The sequence below is a fragment of the Leptosomus discolor genome, chromosome 9, assembly GCF_034619465.1.
Source record: "Leptosomus discolor isolate bLepDis1 chromosome 9, bLepDis1.hap2, whole genome shotgun sequence".
Classification (NCBI taxonomy): domain Eukaryota; kingdom Metazoa; phylum Chordata; class Aves; order Leptosomiformes; family Leptosomidae; genus Leptosomus; species Leptosomus discolor.
In genome coordinates, this window is record NC_141399.1 from 28,945,451 (window position 1) to 28,969,230 (window position 23,780).

General features: G+C 40.0%; 1 protein-coding gene across 2 annotated transcripts in view; it reads left to right on the plus strand.

The window, feature by feature from the left end:
• The first annotated feature begins 309 nt into the window (after positions 1-309).
• Positions 310-23,780, plus strand: part of WDR44 (WD repeat domain 44) — a 29,081-nt gene continuing 5,610 nt past the window's right edge. The window contains exons 1-16 of one of the 2 annotated variants that reach the window (XM_086470184.1): positions 310-386; positions 1,969-1,971; positions 7,066-7,099; positions 10,719-10,793; positions 11,283-11,913; positions 12,543-12,673; positions 12,761-12,853; positions 13,802-13,938; positions 14,972-15,055; positions 15,361-15,467; positions 16,425-16,576; positions 19,893-20,031; positions 20,127-20,191; positions 21,409-21,522; positions 22,392-22,514; positions 23,468-23,659. In XM_086470184.1, coding sequence (XP_086326310.1) covers positions 310-386; positions 1,969-1,971; positions 7,066-7,099; positions 10,719-10,793; positions 11,283-11,913; positions 12,543-12,673; positions 12,761-12,853; positions 13,802-13,938; positions 14,972-15,055; positions 15,361-15,467; positions 16,425-16,576; positions 19,893-20,031; positions 20,127-20,191; positions 21,409-21,522; positions 22,392-22,514; positions 23,468-23,659 — 2,157 coding nt within the window. The remainder of the gene's footprint in view (positions 387-1,968; positions 1,972-7,065; positions 7,100-10,718; positions 10,794-11,282; positions 11,914-12,542; positions 12,674-12,760; positions 12,854-13,801; positions 13,939-14,971; positions 15,056-15,360; positions 15,468-16,424; positions 16,577-19,892; positions 20,032-20,126; positions 20,192-21,408; positions 21,523-22,391; positions 22,515-23,467; positions 23,660-23,780) is intronic. The other variant, XM_086470183.1, reaches the window with a different exon arrangement.

The following is a 23,780-nucleotide window of genomic DNA, read 5'->3' on the forward strand; positions in this document are numbered from 1 at the left end:
CCCTCGCGCTGCGCACGCCGCCGCCACGCGCTATTCCGCCAGGTGGCGCCGCAGCGCGGGTACTTGACGAGGTCGCCCCGCGCCCTGACGTCACGCGGCGGAGGCAGGCCCGGCCGCCGGGCGCCATCCTCACCGCTCTGTTCGCACTTCCGCCCGGCAGGGGGCGGAGTCGGCGCAGCTCTCGCGAGAGCCGCGCGGCCCCCGCCCGCCCGCCAGCCCGTCCTGCCCGGAGGTGGCGGCGGGAGCCCTGTGCTGCGCTGCGCTGCCGGCGGCTGGGCCCGGCGCGGCGCGGCTCGGCCCTGTGCCGTCATGGCCTCCGACAGCGACACCGAGGAGTTCTACGATGCGCCCGAGGACGTGCACCTGGCGGGCGCCTCCCCCGCGCCGTGAGTCCGGCGCAGCCGCCCTGCCCTGCCCTGCCCTGCCCTGCCCTCCCCTCCCGCAGCGCGGCCCTGAGGGGAGGCGGCCGCCCCCGACTCTTGCAGCCGTCGGGGAGCTGCTGGGGGGAGGGAGTGGGGGTCTGCCGCCAGCCCTGCGCCCCCTCCGCCTGAAAGCGCGGGGCTCTGCGACCGGGGAGCGGGGTGCTCGGCCGACCTGGCCGGGGGCGGGCGGGGCTGCGCTCGGCGGTGCGTTGGTTGAGCGAGTGGCAAGCCCGAAAGTCCAGAGGATGCGAAGAAATCGAGCAGTTCTCGATATACTTTCTTAAGGCTTGTGGGGATGGTAGTAGCAATTCTCTTGATGAGATCATATCTCCCTTCCTTGGGCAGGCAATACGTAATTTTTAGAAAAGAGTTGGGGAGGTGAAATTGGGATTGACAGAACTGATCCCTGAAATACGATAAAAGTAACAGATTTTTAGGAAGAAAAAGAAAACGAGCTCCTTCAGCAACAGGCAAACTGTTACTGTGTGTAAAACACCTTCTAGTCTCCTCTGTCATTTGTTTTTAATGGTGTTGCTTTGATGCTTCTTGTATTTAGCCAGCATATGGTTCTGTGTAGTGAAGTTTTAACAGCATTTTATAGTGTAGATTCCTTGTGCTGTTGCCTCAAAACTGACTGTGTCACTATATTGTTGATGTTAGTCAAATATGCTCCCTCTTTTTAAATTGTAAATATCTCTTTCTGGCTGTGTGCTAAACAGGTTACAATATCAGTTCTGTATCAGTTCTGTTTTTCATGTAGTCTGGACCAAACCTCTCCATTATTTGACCTTGCAGGATGAGGTTTCATGTTGCTTGTTCAAAGAGCAATAGGATATGGATTGTGGGGTCCATCCATTTGAAGCTTTAGTAGTTGACTAAGGGCTTGTTTTAATCTGAGTGTCAGTGGTTGCTGGATGCCTAGAACAAAGGAAAGACTAGATCTGTTCTCACCCACACATCCTATATCAAAGCTTTTCTGAACTTAGTTTTTTTACGTAGCCTGGTGAAAAGCACATCTTGGCATACAGTTCCACAAGATGTGGTAAGCCACATTAACAGCACTTGTACTGAAACGAGGTTTTGTTCCAACTGCTTACTTTGCTCTGGCACCAGTGATCATCAAACTCTTCTATGGGTTGCTTTAACTTAAAGAAATTGAAAATAGCTGAAAACTAACAGCAAAAACTATTCAATAGGTTAAAAAAGCTGGAACCTGTCGGGGTGGGGACAGGAGAGGGTGAAGGCGTGTGGGATTTTTGTGTCTAGAAGCCACAGGCAGGAAGGGGGACCCAGACCTTTTGGTACAAGTGAGCCATTAAATCTGGCTCAACTGCACATCCTACTTTTTATTTGATATAGATAGTGCCATATGTCTTGACCTTGCAGGTTTCCACCACCTATATCTAAGCAGAACTTGATAATACAAAGTCACTCACGGGAAATTAAAATGGAAGATGCTTTTAATTTTTCTGTTGCTCTTCCATAACCTATAAGGATGCATCACTGACTCAAGTCAATAGAATTCTGTCAGCTTGAGTCAAGTAAGGAGGTAATAGACGCTGAGTTTGCAGTAGAGAGACTGGAGCTGTAATTCAGCCTGCTGTTGAATCCGTGCTAACAATATGGAGAATATTTTCTGTAAATAAGCGTGGAGATTTCTTAAGAGCGAATTTCACATTTGCGTTGGACTGTTCTTGAAAGCAGGCTGGTAGACTGGGGTTTTGAGACCCATGTGTGTGTAGTGGCGTTGAGTTAGAAACCCCCAAAAAAACCCTGAAACCTTCTCGTGGGAGGAGGGACAACTGAAAACAAGTGCATATTGCCCTCTGCAGTTTGAGGCATTTCCTTGTGCATTCAGGGTTCTCATGATCAGCAAAAACACTTGGGAATCCTTTTTGGCAGCATATGCTATAGCCAGTTTTTAGCAAAGCGGTGTAGATGTATTTGCTCTCATTAAAAAAAGTGGGGTTTGTAGCTTCACACCACCCACCCCCCCAGCCCCGAGTTCCATGTGGGAAAGTGTAATAACTGTTGGTACAGAAATTCTGAAAGTGATGACAACTGTTTATGTAAACTTACTGACTGCTTTGCTATTTATTTGTTTTATTGATTGTCTCATGTGATGTGTGAGAGTGGAGTTTTCAAGTTGGACATAAGCTCCCAGTTCCCACTGTATGTCAACAGGTACTGAGGCTTAAGCCCTTCTCTCAAGGAAAGCAACATATCTATGTCCTCAAGTACATATATAACTGATGCTTTTTAAGAATTAATTAGCAAAAATTATAGAACTTGCTACAAAATGTTTCTTTCAGATGATAGTGGGCGGAGATAGCTCTTCTGGATTGATGACTTCCATAAGGTGAAGTGTGTTTAAACCAGATGTTTGGAGACTACTGTATCCCCTCTGGCTAGGCCAGTATGCTTCAGTATGAAGTACGCTTCACTTCTGCTGTAGATCTTGCCTCTTGTAATTCTACTTTTGACAAGATGTGTGGAGAGTGTCCATCTGTTAAATAAGTAGGTCCCAAACAGTGTCTGTTCCTATAGGCTTTTCTAACCTCTAGAAAGAAGATCTAGCTGCCGATGTGGACTGGTCAGTGAAGGCATCTATTTGTTTTGTAGCCAGAGGAGTGCAGAGGTAGTGTGACAGAAGATGCCCTTACTTAACCCCTGTCTCTCTGCTTTCAAAAGACTGTAACCACAGAAGAGATTTAGAAAAAGACCTTGAAATTCATAAGTGTGGGCTGTCCTATGAAGGAGGATGTTAGTTTTGAGAGAAGGAAAATATGAAGTAAGGCACACTTGTTTGGATGTGACAGACTCTTATATTTTATTTATAAGAAAAGTGACCCACCCACTCTGAAATCAAGAACTCCCAAGCCTAATAGTTTGAAGATCATATGCCTAACAGTAAAGGGCAGGTTTATTCCTAGTGCACTTGTATCCTGAAAATTTTATGAGAAACCAAACAAAAGGCACTGGACTTGGGAGATGGTGTAGATAATGAGAAATATCCTCTGGTAGCTTAAGTTAGATTCTTGAATTCTGACTTCAGTAGTCCTATCTTTTTGAAGTTGCTTTAATGCTTTTCCTGAAGAATCTAGTTTTCTTCTGTGTAGGAAGCTAGATAATGTTAACTTGTGCTCTGTTGACACATGGGACGTGCTTAGTACAACTTTATTGTTTGTGTGTATTTTAGCCGGCATGCAAAACTGATCTTGGCAGCAAACAGATGGAGTGTGAAGTGTTGGTTATGTTGCTCTAGTGACTTGGAGCACTGCAGACAAGTTTCTGTGTCCTGAGTTAGCTGAAGTTCCCCGATGCTTTCCGAGGGTAGCCCAGACAGCGCATAGCATTGATGAATCCTTGTGGTTCTGAAGGTGTGGACTGCCACAGAGAGCTGCAGCAGGAATAATTGTATCTTCAAGGCCAGCCGTAGGTTAGAGGGAGGAAAGCCTTGTGTGCCTCTGCAAACTGAAGGACAGCCATAAATACAGTTACTGGGCTGGCTGTTGAACCTGCGTGTTCCATGCAGTGTGCTGCTATTATACATACGCTGTAAACCTCTTTCTGTCTGCCTGTTGGCACACCTGCTTTGTAACAACGTGCGTCCTCCCAGGAAAGCAGGCAGCGTGGTTCTGGGATTTGACCAAGGCCAGTCATTCACATCATTGGGTTTTTTTGAAGTACTAAATGTTTTGTTTTCTGTCACAAAACTTAGCTTCACATTTTCAACATGTTGCTGCTTATTTCGAATAGGTACTAGGCTGAAGCTGCCTGATAGTGGGAATGGCAGCTTCCTGTAGTCTGATAAGTATTAGGATGACTTTGACAGCTGAATAAATAATAATAAAAAACAGTTCTTCATGAGTTTATTTGACTTTCAGGTTAATCAGACATCTGGTTATGTTTATGCAGATGAAAGGGGATTTTTCTTCGACTTTTGTTTAATCTTTGTAGATAACCTTGAACCCCTCCTTTGTTAAACTGGTGTTACAGTGATATCATGTAAGAAAACTTAAAAGTATTTTATGTGAAATGCAGTCTACAAGATCTGTTGCTGTCAATTTTTAAATCCCACTACTTACTAAACAACCATACTAGACAACAAAATTATTTTTTTGCCTCACATTTTCTGTGGAATATGTCAGTCTTCATGTTCTGCTGATAACCCTGTAAAGCTACAGATCTTTCAAAGCAAAACAAATATTTGATCATTGAATCGATCTTCATATAAATCTTTCCAGATGCTCTTGCCACTGTATATACTTTTTAAAAAATGCAAGCATTTCAGGTACTGTGTCCGTAAAACCGGTGGCCTCCAAGTAAAACCGAGCAGTGGAGAAAGCTAGTAACTTTGGGTGGTTGGGAAGGCAAGACCATTGCACAGTAATGTTGAAGTACAAGAGACTTCAGTTAGAAAACTTATTCTGAGCCTGACTAGCAGCAACTAATCACGCCTAAGAGAGCGATGGTGCTTACAAACACATAGTTCAAATCATCTCAGGCAAGCCACTAAACTTATTTGGCTATATTACAAACCGATCTGAAAGAGTTGTTACTGCCAAATAGCTGTGGAAGCTTTGCAGTGTTTTAAAAGCATGTAATTTCAGTGGTAAAGCTGCACCTTAACAATGTCTGTGTATGCTGTATCAAGCTATCAGCTATGTTAAATTCTATACCTGCTAGCTCTGTAACCTTTATCACTTGAGCAGCTTTTTCCTGAGGTATCAGAGTAAGCATGAGAGTGGGAAATAACCTCTGTTTTAGTTTGAGTGTGGATTTTCCACAAAACTAATTAGCTACAGAAGTCTGAAAGGGTAGCAATGTCTTTTGAACCTCGTGTTTTGTGTTACTAGTGGAAGAGTGATTTGCCTATACCAGAAGTGACATGCTAATTGGTGGGAAGTGTCACAGTAGAAAACTAAAGTATCTATTTGCAGTTGAGGGATTTGCATTTTATTTAGGTTGTAAATTCTAAGCAGTGCCTTGTACAATAGGACCCTACACCTTGCTGAAGCCTAGGCGTTAATGTGGTTATAAATATATTTCATTGTTAAAATCATCTTGTGGATTTAATGAACTGACACACATTTCTGCCACTATCTTTAAGGAAATCCAAGAGCTGATAGTGGAACTGAAAATGTTTTAGTAACCAGAAGTTCAATACAGGCTGTGGCCTTTCCTGCAGTGTATTTTGGGAGACAAAAGATGTGTTTGTTTTTCAGGTCAAAATACTGCTTTTGCTCTTTTTTGCACATTGGGGTTGAAGCCTTCTAGGAGGATTATGTCTTGAAAGAGTGTTACTGGTATTGTGCATCTTAAGTGTCAGTATCTGGATAGAAGCAACTAGGTTTAAGGTGTTAAATTAGTTACAGATGATACAGTGTTTATATACGAATCTACTGTATCTTCTTGTTTACTTTACTGTATAAACATGGTCTTTTCTTTTTGTGATTAAATGCTTTCAGAACTGAAATTCTTAAAAATTAAATGGAAGTTGGTTTTTTTTTTCAGAAGGTATTGTCCCTCAAAACCATCATTTTGGAGGCAGGAGGGGCAGATTAGACTGAGACCTCCATATTTGTCTGTATTGCTTGGTACAAGCTGATGTTCATTGACCTTGGTAGCCAGCTGGGCTGCTTGTATAAACCAGGTTGTAGTCAATTGGTGGTAAGCTTCTAAGGAAGTAATGTGTAACTTTGCCTGTGAGTGACAAACTGATAAAATCATGGAACAGACCTCGAAAGATCATCTGGCCCAACCTTTCAACTTCTTTATATATGAATAAGGTCCTGTAGTCAGAGTAAGCAGTGTGACTCAATGTTTAAATATCTTGTAGAATTCTGAAAATCTTGTGGAAAATATAAGTTCAGGATATAGTAAGAGTTGACTGTTCATTGAGTGGTGACCTAAAGAGAAATAATTAGTTGATGCCGTTCCCCTAAGATACCTTGTTTTTTCATGTAATTAGTGAAATGAGAGGTTATGTGTGAGTGGATGCTAATGCGAATTCGCTGTTTCAGAGTATACTTTTGGAAGGTAGTTCGAAACTGGTTCCCTTCTTTTACTATGTAAGTACTTATATTTATGCTGAGGGTCATGATTAGAAACAGGACCTTATGTTTACCAGAGAGGCTGGAAGGCAGAATGGCTACAATAGTGTTGAGACTACAGATTAGGGGTCAGGCACTTGATGTGCAAGCTACTAACTAGAGCGTTTGTACTTCTGCTTTCTGAGAATTTGGGTTTCTTTGATGTCCACCCTGTGTTTCCTGTACATGTTAATTTTAAACTCTCTGCAATGCAAAATGCTTTGAAACGTGTACTTGAAATAGCACCAGTTTATTAGAAAAGGATGATAGAAACATGTTTTCTAGAAGATTCTACTGAGAAACTTTCAGGGATTGTGGAAGCTGTGGATCCATGCGTTGTGGACAGTTGGGACCTTAACTCTATTTGAAGCCTTTTCTGTAAAGGAGTGGTATGGGAAACATTCACTTTGTTGCTTGTCTAAAGCATCAAGTATACATTCACTGTAAAGGAAGACTGTACTGTAAACTGTTTAATATGCAGCTTAGTCTCAAGAGATTTTTTTTTTTTTCTTTGAGCTTTACCTAAGTCTGTCTTGTCTTTCTAACAGGTCACCGACAAAAGTTGGATCCCATGTATTAAAGGTGAGTTTCTTCTTAAAAACAATCAAATGTTTGTTGATGAACAGTGTTGAGTGTTTCTACCTAAAGCAGGTGTGCTACAGTAGCCCTAACATCTACACAGGCAGTAAATTATAGGTTTTCTTTGTTGTATGTAGCAATTGTTGTGCTTGTATCTCTTGAAGTTCCAATTTTACATTTACTTAGGCTATGTTAACATGTCTTGAAGCTAACTTTATTCTGAAATGTATATGTGCAATTTAATTGAGCTGTACTTAATTACTAGACCACCCTCTTTCAAGTGATTTCTGTGTAGTAAGCAAGTCTGCAGCACATGTTTTTGGTCTTGATTTATATGAAATAGTTGACTTTTCTCTCTTCTTTCTTCAAAATAAGAAAAATCTTAGTGTTTGTACTTCAAAGCCTCCCCTCTAGCTTAAGTGAAGATAAAACACTGTATTTAGCTTAATAAGACAGCATTGCTACTTCCCACGCAGGTAATTGGTATGCTGCATCTGTGCATAGTGACAGTGCGGCTGAATCTGGCACACATTCCATAGGTGAGGAGTTGGAACCTCGCACAAACAGCATGCGTTTCCTGGTCTCAGAAGGGCCAAAGGTGATGCTATGCAACACTTCTACATAGAGAAAAGAAGGCTTGACGTTTCGTCTGCAAAGTGTCAGGAAAATAGTGTTTCTGATTTGTCAGCAGCACTCTGCTCTGAATCAATGATCTTTTTACAGTGATCCCATATCGTACGATATCTTACGGAACAGAGTCTTAAGCCCTGTTTTGTGTTCTATTTAATGTCCCTTTAATGATTGTTACATGTGTAAGCCTTTCAAGAAATATTACTGTATCATTCTGACTAAAGTCAGTGCAACCAAACAACTTCAGAACTAACTTTAATGTCTTGACTGAATTACTACCTCTGACGTTCTCTGTACGTTGCTTGTAAGTAGTTTTTTTTTTTTTTTTCAATTTTTTAAATTACCTTCCTAAGTCACTTGTTCAAAGCTAAGTTTCTGAAGGTGGAAAAAGTAGTTGCTTCTCTGCTTGGTACTATATCAGTTCAGTGAATGTGTGACTAATGGTATAGTTTGTCTTGGAATGGGTAAGAAATATTTCCTGAGTCCAAAGTTTAACAGGTGTGTGAGTTTAGTGTCAACAAAATTAGAAATTGATATGATGAGCTTCTGTAGACACTGATTACACCAAAGTATTTAAGGTGTTTTACCTCTGAAGATAGATTTTCGTGATAAAGCAAAGTAGAACTTGCATTTAGATTACAAAAACTTTGTGGAAGGAGGGGGAGGGAGTGGAGAGGGAGGAAGATTTTTTTCTGTAATTGCAGTTGTGTCTGCATAATATGCCACTTCTTGAGGTCAGAACTGTGAAAGATGGATGTCTACAAGAGTTGTGTGGTTTTTTTCAAACATAACATGTTAGTATGCTACAAAGATTCTGTTTGACTAGCTGAGTGTCTAAAAAAAGTCTAAGGAGAAATTTCTTAGATAGCTGTACTAGACAGTCACTCGAAATCTTGTCAAGGTCCAAAAATATGTGGGGAGGTCTTTTAAAATATCTGTTTAATATAGACATTAGGTATCTTGTGCACATCAAAAGCTATGTAAGTGGAATTAAATTAATAATCTAACAAAATTAGTTTATGTTTGTACCAGCTAGCCATTGGGTGCTTTAACATTATGGAGAGAGAGTTGAGGACTGCTGACTTCAACAGTAGAGAGTTTCTTATCTGTAGACAGGAAGGAGGAGTAGAAGAGCAGTTCTGTATCTCAACTCAGGCAGTTAGTTAAGGTGTGTTTTAAGCTTGGTACCTTAATTATTTGAGTCAGTTGTGAGGAGTTTTTCTCTTTTGTGAGACAAATACAGGCTTTTTTTCTGCAGCTCTGGTCACCAAATAGGCTATACATGATGGTCAAAGAGTTGAACAAGTGGCACGGAGCTGATGTGTAGTATCCTTGGATATAGTAAAAACCTGACTGGACACATCTCTGAGCAACCTATTCTAGTTGTCTCTGCTTTGAGGACTACAGGATCTCCATAGGTCCCTTCCAATGTCAAGAATTCTATCAGATTCCCCTTTAGATATTGCTGATATGTATGTTTGTAGGCAACATGATCTTGCGGCCTTTCAATACTTAAAGGAGGCTTATAAGAAAGATGGAGATGGACTTTTTAGTAGGGCCTCTTGCGATAGGACAAGGGCTAATGGTTTTAAACTAAAAGAGGGCAGATTTAGACTGGACATAAGGAAGACATTTTTTTTGCAATGAGAGCGGTGAAACACTGGCACAGGCTGCCCAGAGAGGTGGTAGATGCCCCATCCCTGGAAGCATTCCAGGTCAGGTTGGACAGGGCTCTGAGTGACCTGATCTAGTTAGAGATGTCCCTGCTTACTGCAGGGTGGGTGGACTAATTGACCTTTAAAGGTCCCTTCCAACCCAAACCATTCTGTGATTCCAATAATTCATGTAGAGCAGGAGGCATATGATGAAGTTCCTACTAGACCATATTAAGTGAGGTTAAAGCAGGCTTCTGGTTAAAGTGATATCCTGCTGTGGTATAAACTACTTGCATTTCTGAACGTAAGATTTTTCAGGATTTGATGAATATGTTCACTCGCAAATAGGGTATTTTCAGTTCTGTATTAAGGCTTTGTATAAAATATCCATGCTTAACATGCCCGAATTGTAATCTAATTCTGATATTCCTAGGACTGCCTATCTTAAATATGATTTATTTAATGTTTTTTTAAAAATAATTAAATAAGACATAAAATTATTACAAATATTTACTGCATTATTTTGGCATACGAGGCCAACTTTAGTGAATTGCTTTTATTAATTCTTTCTTTGGTAGGATATGCCAATGTGTGGATGCTGTTTGCACACGAAACTGTACTTAAACTGCAAGCTGACTTCACATCAGTAGTAGAATTCATTGTACATACATAAAGAATAAATAAATAGCATACTCTGCTTCAAATATTCATGCAGTCTTTCATCCAAATATTCTGAAAATGTTCTGTTTTTTTGCCTAAATCCAGTCATTTAATTTATTCTGCTGCAATTTATTTAGATTTCGGAAGGATCTGCATGAAGATGACTGATGGCAAAAATAGACAATGTGCACTAGGAATAATTGCAGAACATAAGATTCCATGTCAGAACCTCAGAGGGTTATTTGTGACCACTTGATAGATCTGCCTGACTTAACCTGGAATTTTTTAAAAAAGTTTCTATTGTCCATGGTGATAGTACAGTTCTTGCATCCTAAGAAAACAATCTTTTGTTATGGATTTTCCTTGCTGCAGATTGTTAAATGTGTTATGTTTTGTTAAACATCGTGCTACCTTCAATTTTATTTTGGTTACGGTTGAAACCTCTTAAGAGTAACTGCCTTTTTTGTTTAGTAGTGTGCAGGCTTTCTGTGTGTGGCACTGTGAAACACCCTTCATGTCTACTGTGCATTACTGTTAAACATCTGACAGCAGTAATGTCTGAAAATGTAGCAGAATTCTTGGTTTTATGCTATTTAATTTGTTGTAGCTATATTTTTGTTAGATCATCTTACTGAAGAACTGACTACCATCATTTTATGTCTTTTCTTTTTCCACAGGATATGGACAGCAAACTACACAAAGGTGGAAATGAAACCTTTGTACAAGAAATGAAACAAGATGATTCAAAAGAGGTTAGTTAAATATTGCTTTGTGCTTCCAGCATCACACTAGAAACACTAAATAATTTAATAATCAGTCTTCATCCTTAAACTAACATAGGTTAGAATTTGTCGTTAATGTTAGTAAGAATGTTCATCTAAAGGCTAAAAATCAAGCTAGGTGTTCTGAAAACATATTTAGGATTCACCAATGTTAAATTTGTCATTTACATATTCAGAAGTGCATGAGAACTCTGTAGAGTTCAAGGGCTTTTGTTTCCTAACTTTCTTTTGAAGTATATTAATGAGGAATGGAAATTAGTCACTTTGTTTTATTTTTTGGATATGCCTATTTCTGCAGCTAAGTTGTGGTCTCCAGAATTTTTGAACAAAATGTATTTTGTATATAAAGCAACTCTTCAGTGGGAGAGTTCTTGTGGGTGTTGTACATGCTAACTGGTAAGTGTACCCTAGAAATGCCATTTAACAGTAGAATGGTTTGGTTTGGTTTTGTTTCTTTAGATTATTGACAGTATTATAGAAGAAAGCCAGAAGGCACAACAGCTAGATGATGATTCTTTAACTTCTAGAGGAAAAGAACTGACTGTTCCAACTTCAGATGCAAATGCTTGGATTTCTGGAGCAGGTATCATGAGTAGTATTCCAGAAGTATCAGCTGCTAAAATATCGTTACAAGAAGACCCTAGAGAACCAGTGTATCAGAGTGTGTGTAAGGACAGTGAATTGGAGTCTGGGAAGCTTTTGTTTAGTTCTGAGCAACAGGAAACTCATAAACTAACAAAAGTAACAGACGCAACTGACCATAAAATGGATGAAACTGAAGCACAGGAAGAAACATCAAAAAGCGAGAACATAACAGACAAGAAAGAGTCAAATACTTTAGAACAAGTGGCTTCAGATTTATCTGCCAAAGACCTTTCTACAACAGAAGAAATGCCTCCAGCAAAACCGCCAAGGCAGCTTACTGTAGAACCTGATATAGTTGCTAGCACAAAGAAACCTGTTCCAGCGCGGCCACCACCTCCAATAAATGTTCCTCCTCCGAGACCACCACCACCTGCCCGGCCAGCTCCTCCACCCCGGAAGAAGAAGAGTGAACTGGATTTTGAAGTGCAAAAACCTGTTTTAGAAGGCAAGTGATCTATTTTAGATGGGTTTATTTATCAACATGGTTACTATTTTTGTGTTTTGAGTGAAGAATCATTTGATCTTGTGATTTCAGTTTAGTTGACATGTAAATGAGGAAAAAAAAATTCTTCAGCAATCCTAGCTTCTTACAGTGGAGAAATACCCTTTTGCATTACAGCGTTCCTAATTCATAGCCTTTCTTGTAAAATAACACTTCCTACCAAAATAGCTACTTTTGTAGCAAGGAGAAGTTGCCTCATTAGTACAGAAACTAAAAATGTTACACACTTCAAATAAAATGCCTGCAATCTGTATTTGCCCAGAAATACAAGTCAGGATGTAGACTGAGGTCTCATGAAAATGAGTAGTCCTGGGTTACTAGGGAAACAGGTAAAAAACCCCAGATTGTTAATAAAACTTACGAGGATTAGGCATGAGATCATGCCTGTGCCTCCAACTATATATGAAATACATAATTGATAAGTCAGGTTTGGTGGCAGTTGATGTTTAAAAAAAATCAAACTTGTCAGAAACGGTGTTCAAGAGTGTCACTATATTGTTAGGGTTCTAACAATCTATGTCCTGTCTATGGCAAGTGTTATGTTCTTCTTTCTAATGTGAATCTCTTTTCAGTTTCTCGAGAGAACTTCACAGCTGGTAGTCTTTTGGCTCCAAGTACAGTAACGGAGGGCATGCCCAAAGATTGTCAGCCTTCTTTGGATTTGGCAAGTGCAACTAGTGGAGATAAAATAGTCACTGCACAGGTATTGGGAAATGATTATAACTTAACTGTTAACATTTACTTCACTGTTAAAGTAGAGATAATGTATTCTATGTCTGCAAAATTTCAGGAAAATGGGAAAGCAGCTGATGGCCAAACAACAAATGAAGTACTTGGACCACAAAGACCTAGGTCTAATTCTGGAAGAGAGCTCACAGATGAGGTATTAATGAGTGCGGTCTGTACATAGTACATTCTTGTGCTTGCTTTTCCAGCCTGTCGAATGAATAAGAGTAGACGCACATTACTCCTTGTGCTCTGAACCACTACATGTGACTAGTGATGCAAACAGGAGCGATGGCATGCCCTCTTTGTCCACCTAAGCGGTTTGTGGTCCCTGAGTCATATGTGGTATTAGTTTTCGAAAGCGTGAGGTGTAACGGATCTGAAATGATCTGAGTTTGTGTTTGTAGATATGCAAACACATTACAAAAATTCAATGTGAGGGAACACCAGCAAACATGGCGTTTTGTCATGCATCTAAAAGGGGAAGGAGTCAGCAATAGGAGAACAATAATCCGAATATTAAAAAATGGTTTCTTTAGTTAATAACTTCCATTAATCTTGGTGATTGGGCTAATAGAAGTTTTTATTTGTGTTTATCTATGTACAGCTTTTTCAACTATTGCTGAACGGATGTATGTGTTCATGAGATGCTCCAAAAAAACCTTTTCCTTTGCATAGTACTAGTTAGGTCTAAATGCTTTTTCTCTGTACATAAAGCTTGTCTTTGACTAAATCTAAACTACAGCTGTTAGAATATCTGAAAGCAGAAGATTTCAATGTCTTTTCATTACATAATGTGTTTGATATTAGCATGGAAGGTGTCAGGCAGTGTCTGATGTCTCTATAGTTGCATTTCTGGTTTATGAAATTGAAGCTTGTGATGACATGTAATTGTTCATCTGTGTATGGTGGTGGTTGATAGTGTTTGCACTAACACACTAATGGCAATTTCAACTTAAACGTAGTCTTCTTAAAACAAATGTGTAGCAAGTTACACAATTTCCCATTAAGATAAATAATCTGTAAAATCAGATAATTTCTATTATGCTCTAGGTTTTGGAGTCTAATCAAGTCATCTTGATTTCACATCTTATTTTTTCCATAGGAAATTCTAGCAAGCGTAATGATAAAAAACCTTGATACCGGTGAAGAAATACCCCTGAGTTTGGCAGAAGAAAAGTTGCCAACAGGCATTAATCCCCTAACTTTGCATATCATGAGGAGAACTAAAGAATATGTCAGGTACGAACGATGATAGTTTTCAGCCCTTTATGGTGCTTTGTTGCATCGTAAAGATCTCGTTTTTGCTTATATGGAGGGTGCTCTTACCCCAGTAAAGAGAGTCCCAAACTATCTGTGTCTGACTAATTTGAGTGCTAATTCCCAGTTTTTTATGAATTAGGCTGTTTATTGAATTCTTTTAAGTTAACTGAAAGTTGATGATGTTGCTGGAACTCGATAGGCCAGTATCTCTGAAAATCCAGCTGAACTCCAGTTAGCACTTGATGTGCTAAATGTTGTCATTTCTATACTGAATTAAACAGTTTCTGTTCAAGTACACACTCATGCTGCCACCTCCTGTAGCTATTTCAGTGTTTAATTTAGTAGACTTTGGTCCTCTGAAGATCTGTCATCATCAGTGTGACTGACTACTTTGAGGTTTTCCTGTTCTCAGCAGAGCGTTATGCCCTTTCGATGTTTAAAACTGAGTCTGTCTGTAAACTTTGATAGAAAAATACAGTTTCTCAATGATCAGGAAATCGTGTCAGTCTAGATGTTTCTTTTAAAGGCCTAGATTTATGTGAGTTTATACAGACAATTTTTAGGTTTTTTGCATTGCTGTGTTATTGAAAAGCTCACTTCTGTAGAACTGTACTCTTCTGTGTAGAGACTTCTTTCTGTTTCAGAATTAACCACTATTAATTTATTTGATTTATGGAAAGCAAGCTATGAGAACAAGGTGGCATGTTACCAGTTACTGGTAATGTATTTTGTGTGCTCTTAGCTTTCAAAGCATCACAATAAACTTAAGCTTGAAATTTGTGGGAGTAATATATCTTTGGCATCTGGAGAGTGTATATAGTTTTAGTATCAAGATGCCTAAGAATGGAAAGATCTGTTTTATTACTTGATCAACATCACGTCCATATTTTTCCAATGTGTTACACGAAGGAATAAAGTTGGATCGTAAAATGCAGATTCTGCTTTACTAATGTTTCATTCAATGTAGATTCATTACGATTTTGTATTAAACGATCACTTCTGTATTTCCTAGTAATGATGCCGCACAGTCTGATGATGAAGACAAAATGCAGACACAGCAAACCGATTCTGATGGAGGAAGGTTAAAACAAAAAACGTAAGATGCTGTTTCATGTCCCTACAAAGAAAAGGAAAGTTTTTTGTTTTTCTAAGCTGAAGCTCCCCTCCTGACTTCTGAACAAGTCACTTTTTTAAGTAAAAGTGATACCTGAGTTTACATCAGCCCATTGCCCTGCAGTCAAGTTGAAGATTACATGACTGCTGGCAAATTAAATGCTTATTTTAAGAAACAGTAATGAAAAGAGATAATACTGCATTTCAAATCAAAACTATTGATTCGTAATAGCAAAAAATGAGAATTTGCCAGTGTCACATGTTGAAAAAGTGCCTTTGCTTTTTAAGGACCCAGCTGAAAAAATTCCTTGGCAAATCTGTAAAGCGAGCAAAGCACCTTGCTGAAGAATATGGCGAACGTGCTGTAAATAAAGTTAAGAGTGTTCGAGATGAAGGTAAATGACACTGTTTGTTTGGGTTTTAATATGTGAATTTTCTAATAGGATAGTCTGTTTATCCTTGGGCTTCTAGGAATGAAAGCCAGCTGAGGGACATATACTGCTGTATTCTACCACTGTATAATTGATGATGTGACTTGTAGCTTGGTACGCATTTTGAGACTAGCGGGTTACAAGGATGAATTCTTGTAAAGTAGTAGAGAGACCCTTTCAGCTAAACTAGTTGAATAGTGTAATTTTTGTTGTGCTGTTAGAAAGCTGTCTGGATATCAAAATGTAAGCTTTTTTTGAAACGTTATTCCAGCAAAGGTGGAAGTGGGGGTTGTCTTCATTACTTTAATAAAATCAGATTGTTTTCTGCCAACCAGTGCCACCATTAGAATTCTCCTACAGCTTGAGCTCCTGTTAGAAGATTTCCCAACTACAACTGAATTCTCCCCTTCTTGTTTCATCAATGTTTCTTTCAGACAGACATCTAGTACTTCAGTAAGCCTATCTAACCACAGCCTAAGATAGAACTGCTGCACTTCAGCATCTAGTGTTGCCACTGGCTGTTTGCCCCAGCTCTTTTGCAATTAATATGCACCAGGCCATTTCAGTGTATTCAGTCACAAGAAACCAATACAATAATTTTCAGCACACATTAAACTGACAGAAATCACTTCGTGCAGGATCTGCTGAATGCAAGACCCAATGCAAATAAAGGGGCAGAATGAAAATGGATAGCAGTTCTTGTTTTGGGTGTTCAGTGTTTGGATTCACTGCAACCTAAAATTAGTGTAGATGTATTTTTAGATCTTGATGCAACAGTACTATTGTTTTGCTTTAAGATCTTAAAATTGCATATAAAAATTTGCCCCTTCAGGACTAATCTGCTACCAAACACTATTGGTAAATGCTTACTAATAGATTAAATGTGTGCTGTGATACATACTGCATTTGTGTTCCTCTTAGTCTTCCATACAGATCAAGATGATCCCTCTTCCAGTGATGATGAAGGGATGCCGTATACAAGACCAGTTAAGTTCAAAGCAGCCCACGGCTTCAAGGGACCTTATGATTTTGAACAAATAAAAGTTGTTCAGGATCTCAGTGGAGAACATATGGTAGGTTTCAAATTTCAGCTGTGATTTTGCTGAATCTGTTCAGCCTGAGATTCAACTTTTAGTTTTCCTCTACTTGGTGACCTCCAGAAACAACTGTCAGGTTTATTCTTCTTGAAGAGCAGTTTCATTCTGGGAAAGAACATTCTGGCAAGAAATAAAAATTTTGGCCAATTTGATCAGATCTTCAGGGGAAGGGGAAAAAAAAAAAAAAGTCTGTAGATACTCAGGCTTCAGGGATTCTCCAGAGATTTTCTTTGAAGTGTTTTAGTATTGAGTGGTACTTAGTTTCTTGATTCCAGTGATTTCAAATTTAAGCTGAAATAGTCTGTGTTCCACTACCAGAACTGAGCACAGTGCAGCAAGGTTGAGCTACTCAGCAGCAAATAAACTAGTCTGCCTATCAGAGATGTGAACACAAGTATTGAACAGAAATACTAGATAGGTTCTGGAGGCAAAAGTGAGGGTAAATTAATGGGGTATGTGGATCAGAACAATAAGGAGGGGAGAGACTGGGATATGATATTTGCAGAGATACCTGTGGAGAATCATAGAATGGTTTGGGTTGGGAGGGACCTCAAAGACCATCTAGTTCCAACCCCCCTGCCATGGCAGGGACACCTCCCACTACACCAGGTTGCTCAAGGCTCCATCCAACCTGGTCTTGAGCACTGCCAGGGATGGAGCATCAACAGCTTCCTTAGGCAACCTGTTCCCAATGTCTCACCACCCTCAGAGTGAAGACCTTCTTTCGTGTATCTGGTCTAAACCTGCCCTCTCCCAGATTCCAACCATTACCCCTTGTCCTATCACTGCAGGCCCTTGTAAAAAGTCCCTCCCCAGCCTTCTTGTAGGCCTCCTTCAGGTACTGGAAGGCCTCTCTAAGGTCTCCCCAGAGCCTTCTCTTTTCCAGGCTGAACAAGCCCAACTCTCTCAGCCTGTCCTCGTAGGAAAGGTGTTCCAACCCTCTGACCATCTTGGTAGCCCTCCTCTGGACTTGCTCCAACAGCTCCATGTCTTCCTTGTGTTGGGGGCTTCAGAGCTGGATTCGGTGTTCGGGGTGGGGTCTCAGAAGGGCAGAGCAGAGGGGCAGAATCCCTTCCTTCAGTCTGCTGGCCACACTTCTCTTGATGCAGCCCAGGATACGGTTGGCTTTCTGGGCTGTGAGCACACACTGTTGGCTCATGTTCATCTTACCGTCCACTGGCATGCCCAAGTCCTTCCCCCCAGGACCGCTCTCAATCCACTCATCACCCAGCCTGTATCTGTGTTTGGGATTGTCCCGACCCAGGTGCAGAACCTTACACTTGGCCTTGTTGAACTTCATGAGGTTTGCACGGGCCCACCTGTCCAGGCTGTTGAGGTCCCTCTGGATGGCCTCCCTTCCCTCCAGCGTGTTGACCTCACCACACAGCTTGGTGTTGTTGGCAAACTTGCTGGGGGTGCACTCGATGCCACTATCCGTGTCGCCAACAAAGATGTTGAATAGCACTGGTCCCAGTACTGATCCATGAGGAACACCACTTGTTGCTGGTCTGCACTCAGACATTGAGCCGTTGATCGCAACGCTTTGAGTGCGACCTTCCAGCCAATTCCTTATCCACTGAGTGGTCCATCCATCAAATCCACGTCTTTCCAATTTGGAGACCAGGATGTTGCACAGGACAGCGTTGAAGGCTTTGCACAAGTCCAGCTAGATGACACCTGTTGCTCTTCCCCTGTCAACTGATGCTGTTACTCCATCATAAAAGGCCACCAGATTTGTCAGGCAGGATTTCCCCTTGGTGAAGCCATGTTGTTTGCCACCAATCACCTCCATGTTTTCCATGTGCCATAGCAGAGCCTTCAGGAGGATCTGCTCCATGATCTTGCCAGGCACAGAGGTGAGACTGACCGGCCTGTAGTTGTTGGGGTCTTCTTTTTTCCCCTTTTTGAAAATGGGGGTGATGTTTCCCCTTTTCCAGTCAGTGGGCACTTCACCAGACTGCCATGAGTTCTCAAATATGATGGAAAGTGGCCTAGCAACTTGGTCTACCAGTTCTCTGAGGACCTGGGATGGATCTCATCAGGTCCCATGGACTTGTACACCTTCAGGTTCTTTAGATGGTCACGAACCTGCTCTTCACTTACAGTGAGCGGATCTTCCTTCTCCCAGTCTCTGCTTTCGGCTTCTGCAACTTGGACAGTGTGGCTAGAGCCCTTACTGGTGAAGACTGAGGCAAAGAAGTCATTGAGAACCTCAGCCTTCTCCATATGGCTCGTGACCAGTTGTCCTGTTCCCTTCTGGAGAGGGTCCACAACTTCCCTAGTCTTTCTTTTATCACGGACATACGTATAAGTTTTTCTTGTTACCGTTGATGTCCCTGGCCATATTTAATTCTATCTTGGCTTTAGCTTTCCTTACCTGATCCCATACTGCTCGAACAACTTCTTTGTACTGAATGTGGAATGAGGCAGAAAAACTACCTATTCATCACTGTTGGAAGTGTGCATGCTTCCCTGCAGAGTCTGAAATGCATTCTAGTATTCCTGACTTCTTAGATTCTTCTGCTAATAGCAAATGTCTGATAACAATTGAAACAGTCCCCCATCTTTAAGTGTTAGGCTAAGGTTAATGACCTCCAGCAATCAGTTTGGTGACCAGAGATTTCAAGCTTGTCATCCACAACTAAATTTTCCAGTCCTAGTGGTTATCCATATCTGTGAGTTTCCATCATGCCAGTATTTGACTTCTTAAAACCTAGGAAATTCCCCAAAAGCATCCTAAAAGGGTTCTAGGTTGGTGGAATCAAATGTCTAATAGCTGTTCATTAGATAACAGGAGGAAATGGACTGGTTGTGTGGTCTTACTGACTACTGACTCTTTGGGCTTCACAAGTTGTCTTCAGAGGCTTTGCAAAATTCTCATGCCAATTCTGAATTTAACCAATATATGTAGTACTCATTTTGTCTGGCAGAATTGATGTAACCAAGCACAATTTCTACTTGGGGGCAGAGGGTGGGAGGGGATGTTGGCACAGCTTGTGCTAACTTCAAGTGCAGCCGCAAATACTTACGAGTTCTACAAATCAAATAGCAAGTCACTTGGAAGCCTGTACTAACTGCACCAGTTTTATGTAGAACGCTGTGGTAGTGCTGAGCTCCCTCAACTCCTCTCCTACAGTAATCTGCCCTATGGGCCGTTTCTTTCAAACTTTTTGCAAGTATGTTATACGATCCACCAGTTTTAACAGTATTTCAGTTGACATTATAGAAAGGCTTTTTGATGTGGAAAAAGTCACTTTATGTAACTTAAACAATGATCTCTGTATTTTGACAGGGTGCTGTTTGGACAATGAAATTTTCTCACTGCGGTCGATTACTTGCATCTGCAGGACAGGACAACGTAGTAAGAATATGGGTTTTAAAGAATGCTTTTGACTATTTCAATAACATGCGAATGAAGTACAACACAGAAGGTATCTTTCTATGCATCGATAGAGCTCTAAACCACTAGAAATTCTAGTTATTTGGGAACTTAGAGTTGACCGTAGTGTTTCTGCCTGTGTTCTAGGCCGTGTCTCTCCCTCCCCATCTCAAGAGAGTCTGAATTCATCAAAGTCTGATACTGATGCAGGGGTACGTACACTAGATACTGGGAGGGGAAGAGAGGGGGTTGCAGTGTTCTGTAATGCCAGATTTTCACTATTGCTTTATCCAAACACACATTAAATAGTTCTTGGCTTGTGTCTTTGAGGCATAGATAAACTGTCTTATCAATAGACATCTTCAGTCAAATACTGATATCCCACGTGTATGGGGTGCAAGCAAGAAGGTAAACTTCAATGCATTACAAAATCTGCATAGCTTTGCTGTGGCCTTCTGGCAGAGTAGATTTCTGACTGAAATGCTGAAGGGGAAAAAAACCTCCATTGTTGAATTTCCTGTCTTAAGTGTTTTGCCTCGGAACGTTGCTTGTGGGTAACATCTAACTTGATGATGTGTTTGCTGAGGAAGGCCAGACTGAACAACGGGATACTCAGGTTTAACACACTTCTGACTTACTTACATTTTTCACATCTGTGTAGAATAAAATGCAACATGACTGACAACAAGTATTAAGACATTCTTACTTGCAGAGTGTTCAGATACTTTGGGAATCTTGCCATTAAAATTAATGTATTTAAGGTTGGTTTTTTCCATTTTTGGTTTTCAGTACTCTAAGAAACATGACAAAATCAGGGTTTAAGCAAAGATTTTAGCAGTAGCATTATTTGACGTGCACTGTTTTGGCGGGGCGGAGGTGGAAGGGTGCAAGAATCTTTCTTTACCTTAAGTGAATAGGTTTGCTTAGCCACGCACACCAGGGATGTTGTTTGAAGTGATTTTTTGCTGGAGAGGAACTTCTAGGGTGTTGGGTTTTTTTATTTTGCACCTGCTAACTCTGAAAGGGTTTCTTCTTGGAAAGTTGTCATTCTTGATATGCACTAGAAACATGGAAACTTTAACCCACAGTTCACATTCTAAATTGGAATGCAGTTTACAAGGTCTATACGCTTCGTTCCAAAAGCTTATCTTCAAATGTTTGCTTAAATTGCTGTCAAGCTTATCTCATTGAATGAAAGCTGTATGGATGGAAAATGTACAGCTTATTTTGCAGTTTCAAGATGATGCTTCACAGCCCATTGTACTTGAAATTTACTTTGGTTATTTGTTAGTGCAGTGTTGTTTATTTTAAAGTCATAAGAATTGTTCTTCAAATTGTTATTGGCCCTGTACTTTTTGTAAGCAGTAATTGCTTTTTGTTGATTTTTCCAGCTAACATTTTGTAACGTTTCTGTATGTTTCTCTGATAGATTTGCAGTGGAGTTGATGAAGACCCAGATGATAAAAATGCCCCATTTCGTCAACGGCCGTTTTGCAAGTACAAAGGGCATACAGCAGATCTTCTTGATCTTTCCTGGTCTAAAGTAAGGCGCCTTAATACAGACTACACAGTTCTCCTGTGCTTTCATTGTTTCCTTTTGTCAATTTCCATTGGAACCATACTTCTAAACAATATGAAACCATGATTGAAGTTAAGAGAAAAGATTTGTAAAGACAACGCTTATTTTGGCTGAAATAGTTGTGGTAAGATGAACACGCTTCTTGGGCTAGTCTAATTAAAAGTGGCCTTAAAAAAAAAAAAAAACAAAAAACAAAAAACAAACAAACAAAAAAAAACCACACAAAAAAAACCCACCAAACAAACCCAGCCTCAAGCTATTAACAATTGTATTCAACAGTGAAGTTAAATTGTTTAGAGTGGGAGGAATTTCCTTTGAGCTGTGTGATTTCCAATTTATGCTGTTACTGCTTTTCTTGTCTTCAGTATGCTTCACTGTTTTTATGCAAAGTGTACAGATTCTAAAGTTGCCAACTATATACATATATTTTAGAGAATTACCTTGTGGTTAACTTTGAAAATGTTTTACATAAAGCTTATTCAGTTAATTTTCCACATTGGAATACAGTTGTAATTTTAAGAACTCAGTCTGCCTGAAGGCTCTTAAGCAGGATAAACTCTGACCCTTCTCTGAAGCCTCTGAATACTTTAGCTACTTTCCAAGTATTCATTTCCATTGAGATTCTTCCAGAAAATTTTCTGTGACAGCATCAGGGTACTGATCTTAAGGAAAGCACTGATTAGTAGTGATAATTTAGATAAAACATCTGAAAGGATAAAATTTTGAATTTCATAGCAACGGAGAAATTGGTAAGGCTTTAGCAACCAGATTGCTTCTGTATTTTCTGTTACTTTTGTGTCTCTTAATAACCATGGAATTCTCTTGTTTCACAGAATTACTTCTTGCTTTCTTCTTCTATGGACAAAACTGTCAGATTATGGCACATATCAAGAAGAGAATGTCTTTGCTGTTTCCAGCATATAGACTTTGTCACTGCTATAGCATTCCATCCAAGGGTAAGTGTCATTCCCCTTTTTCTTCTGGAGAGGCAGAATTTGAAATTACAAGAGTCCTCCTCCTTTATTTTAAATTAAAAAAATAATAATTGAATAATAGAGTTTGTGCACTTCAAAAATATCCCTATTGGATAGTATTTCATAACCTTCAGTGTTCATCTTCACTAAACTTCTCCAGGAGGGTCCATGTGGTTTAACCATTTGTAGGCATGATATGGAAAGGGAATTGTCGATTGGCTGTAACATCACAACTGGTATAGTTTAGATGAACTTAATGAAAAGTCAGAATTTCCAGTGAAGGATGTTGTGATTACATGTTAGTGCCAAAAACATCATAATGAAATTGAACAGATTGTCCAGAGACCACAGAATCCTTGGGGATGTTTAAAACTTGACAGGATATAACCCTCTACAGCCTGACCAAACTTTTGAGGCTGTCCTTGCTATGAGCAGGGGACATGGACCAGAGACCTCCAGAGATCCCTTCCAACCTATCTTATTTTATGATTTTTAAAAAAATACTCTAGTAAGCACTCCTAATATTAGTAAAACTCAAGCAGAGAAAAAGCGATTTTCAGTGTTCCCTGAACATACACAGCTGGTAGATGTCTAGGGAACTCTGAAAGGAGCTTTCAACTCCTTGACGAGGTTAGTATTTTTCTAACTTATCTTGAGAAGGTAAAAAGTAACTGTGGTAACAGTTTTCTAACTTGAGGTATACACGCTGCATGTATGTATATAATCTTGTCAAAAATCTGTAAGAAATGGAACTCTGTTTACCAGTAAATTTGACATCCTTTTTTCAGACTTTACTTAAACATGGTTATCTCATTTGAGAGTTCTTATTTGGGAGATTCTGGAGAGAAGCTGTTTGGAAATGGGGCGGAATGGTTTTCAGGAAATCAGGGCACAGTCATGGCATAAGCAGAGATTAATGTAGTGTGTCTTCTCAGGATGACAGGTACTTCTTAAGTGGTTCATTGGATGGGAAACTCCGACTCTGGAACATTCCTGACAAAAAAGTGGCATTATGGAATGAAGTAGATGGGCAAACAAAATTGATTACAGCTGCCAACTTCTGTCAGAATGGCAAATACGCAGTCATAGGCACATATGATGGAAGATGCATCTTCTATGACACGGAGGTAAAAACTTTTTGAGATTTGTATTTTTTTACTGTTAAATAACAAACAGATTTAAAAGTCATGCTAATTTAAATGTCAAGTAACAAACCTGTTAGAACTTGAAGCAAAATAAGTTTTTACA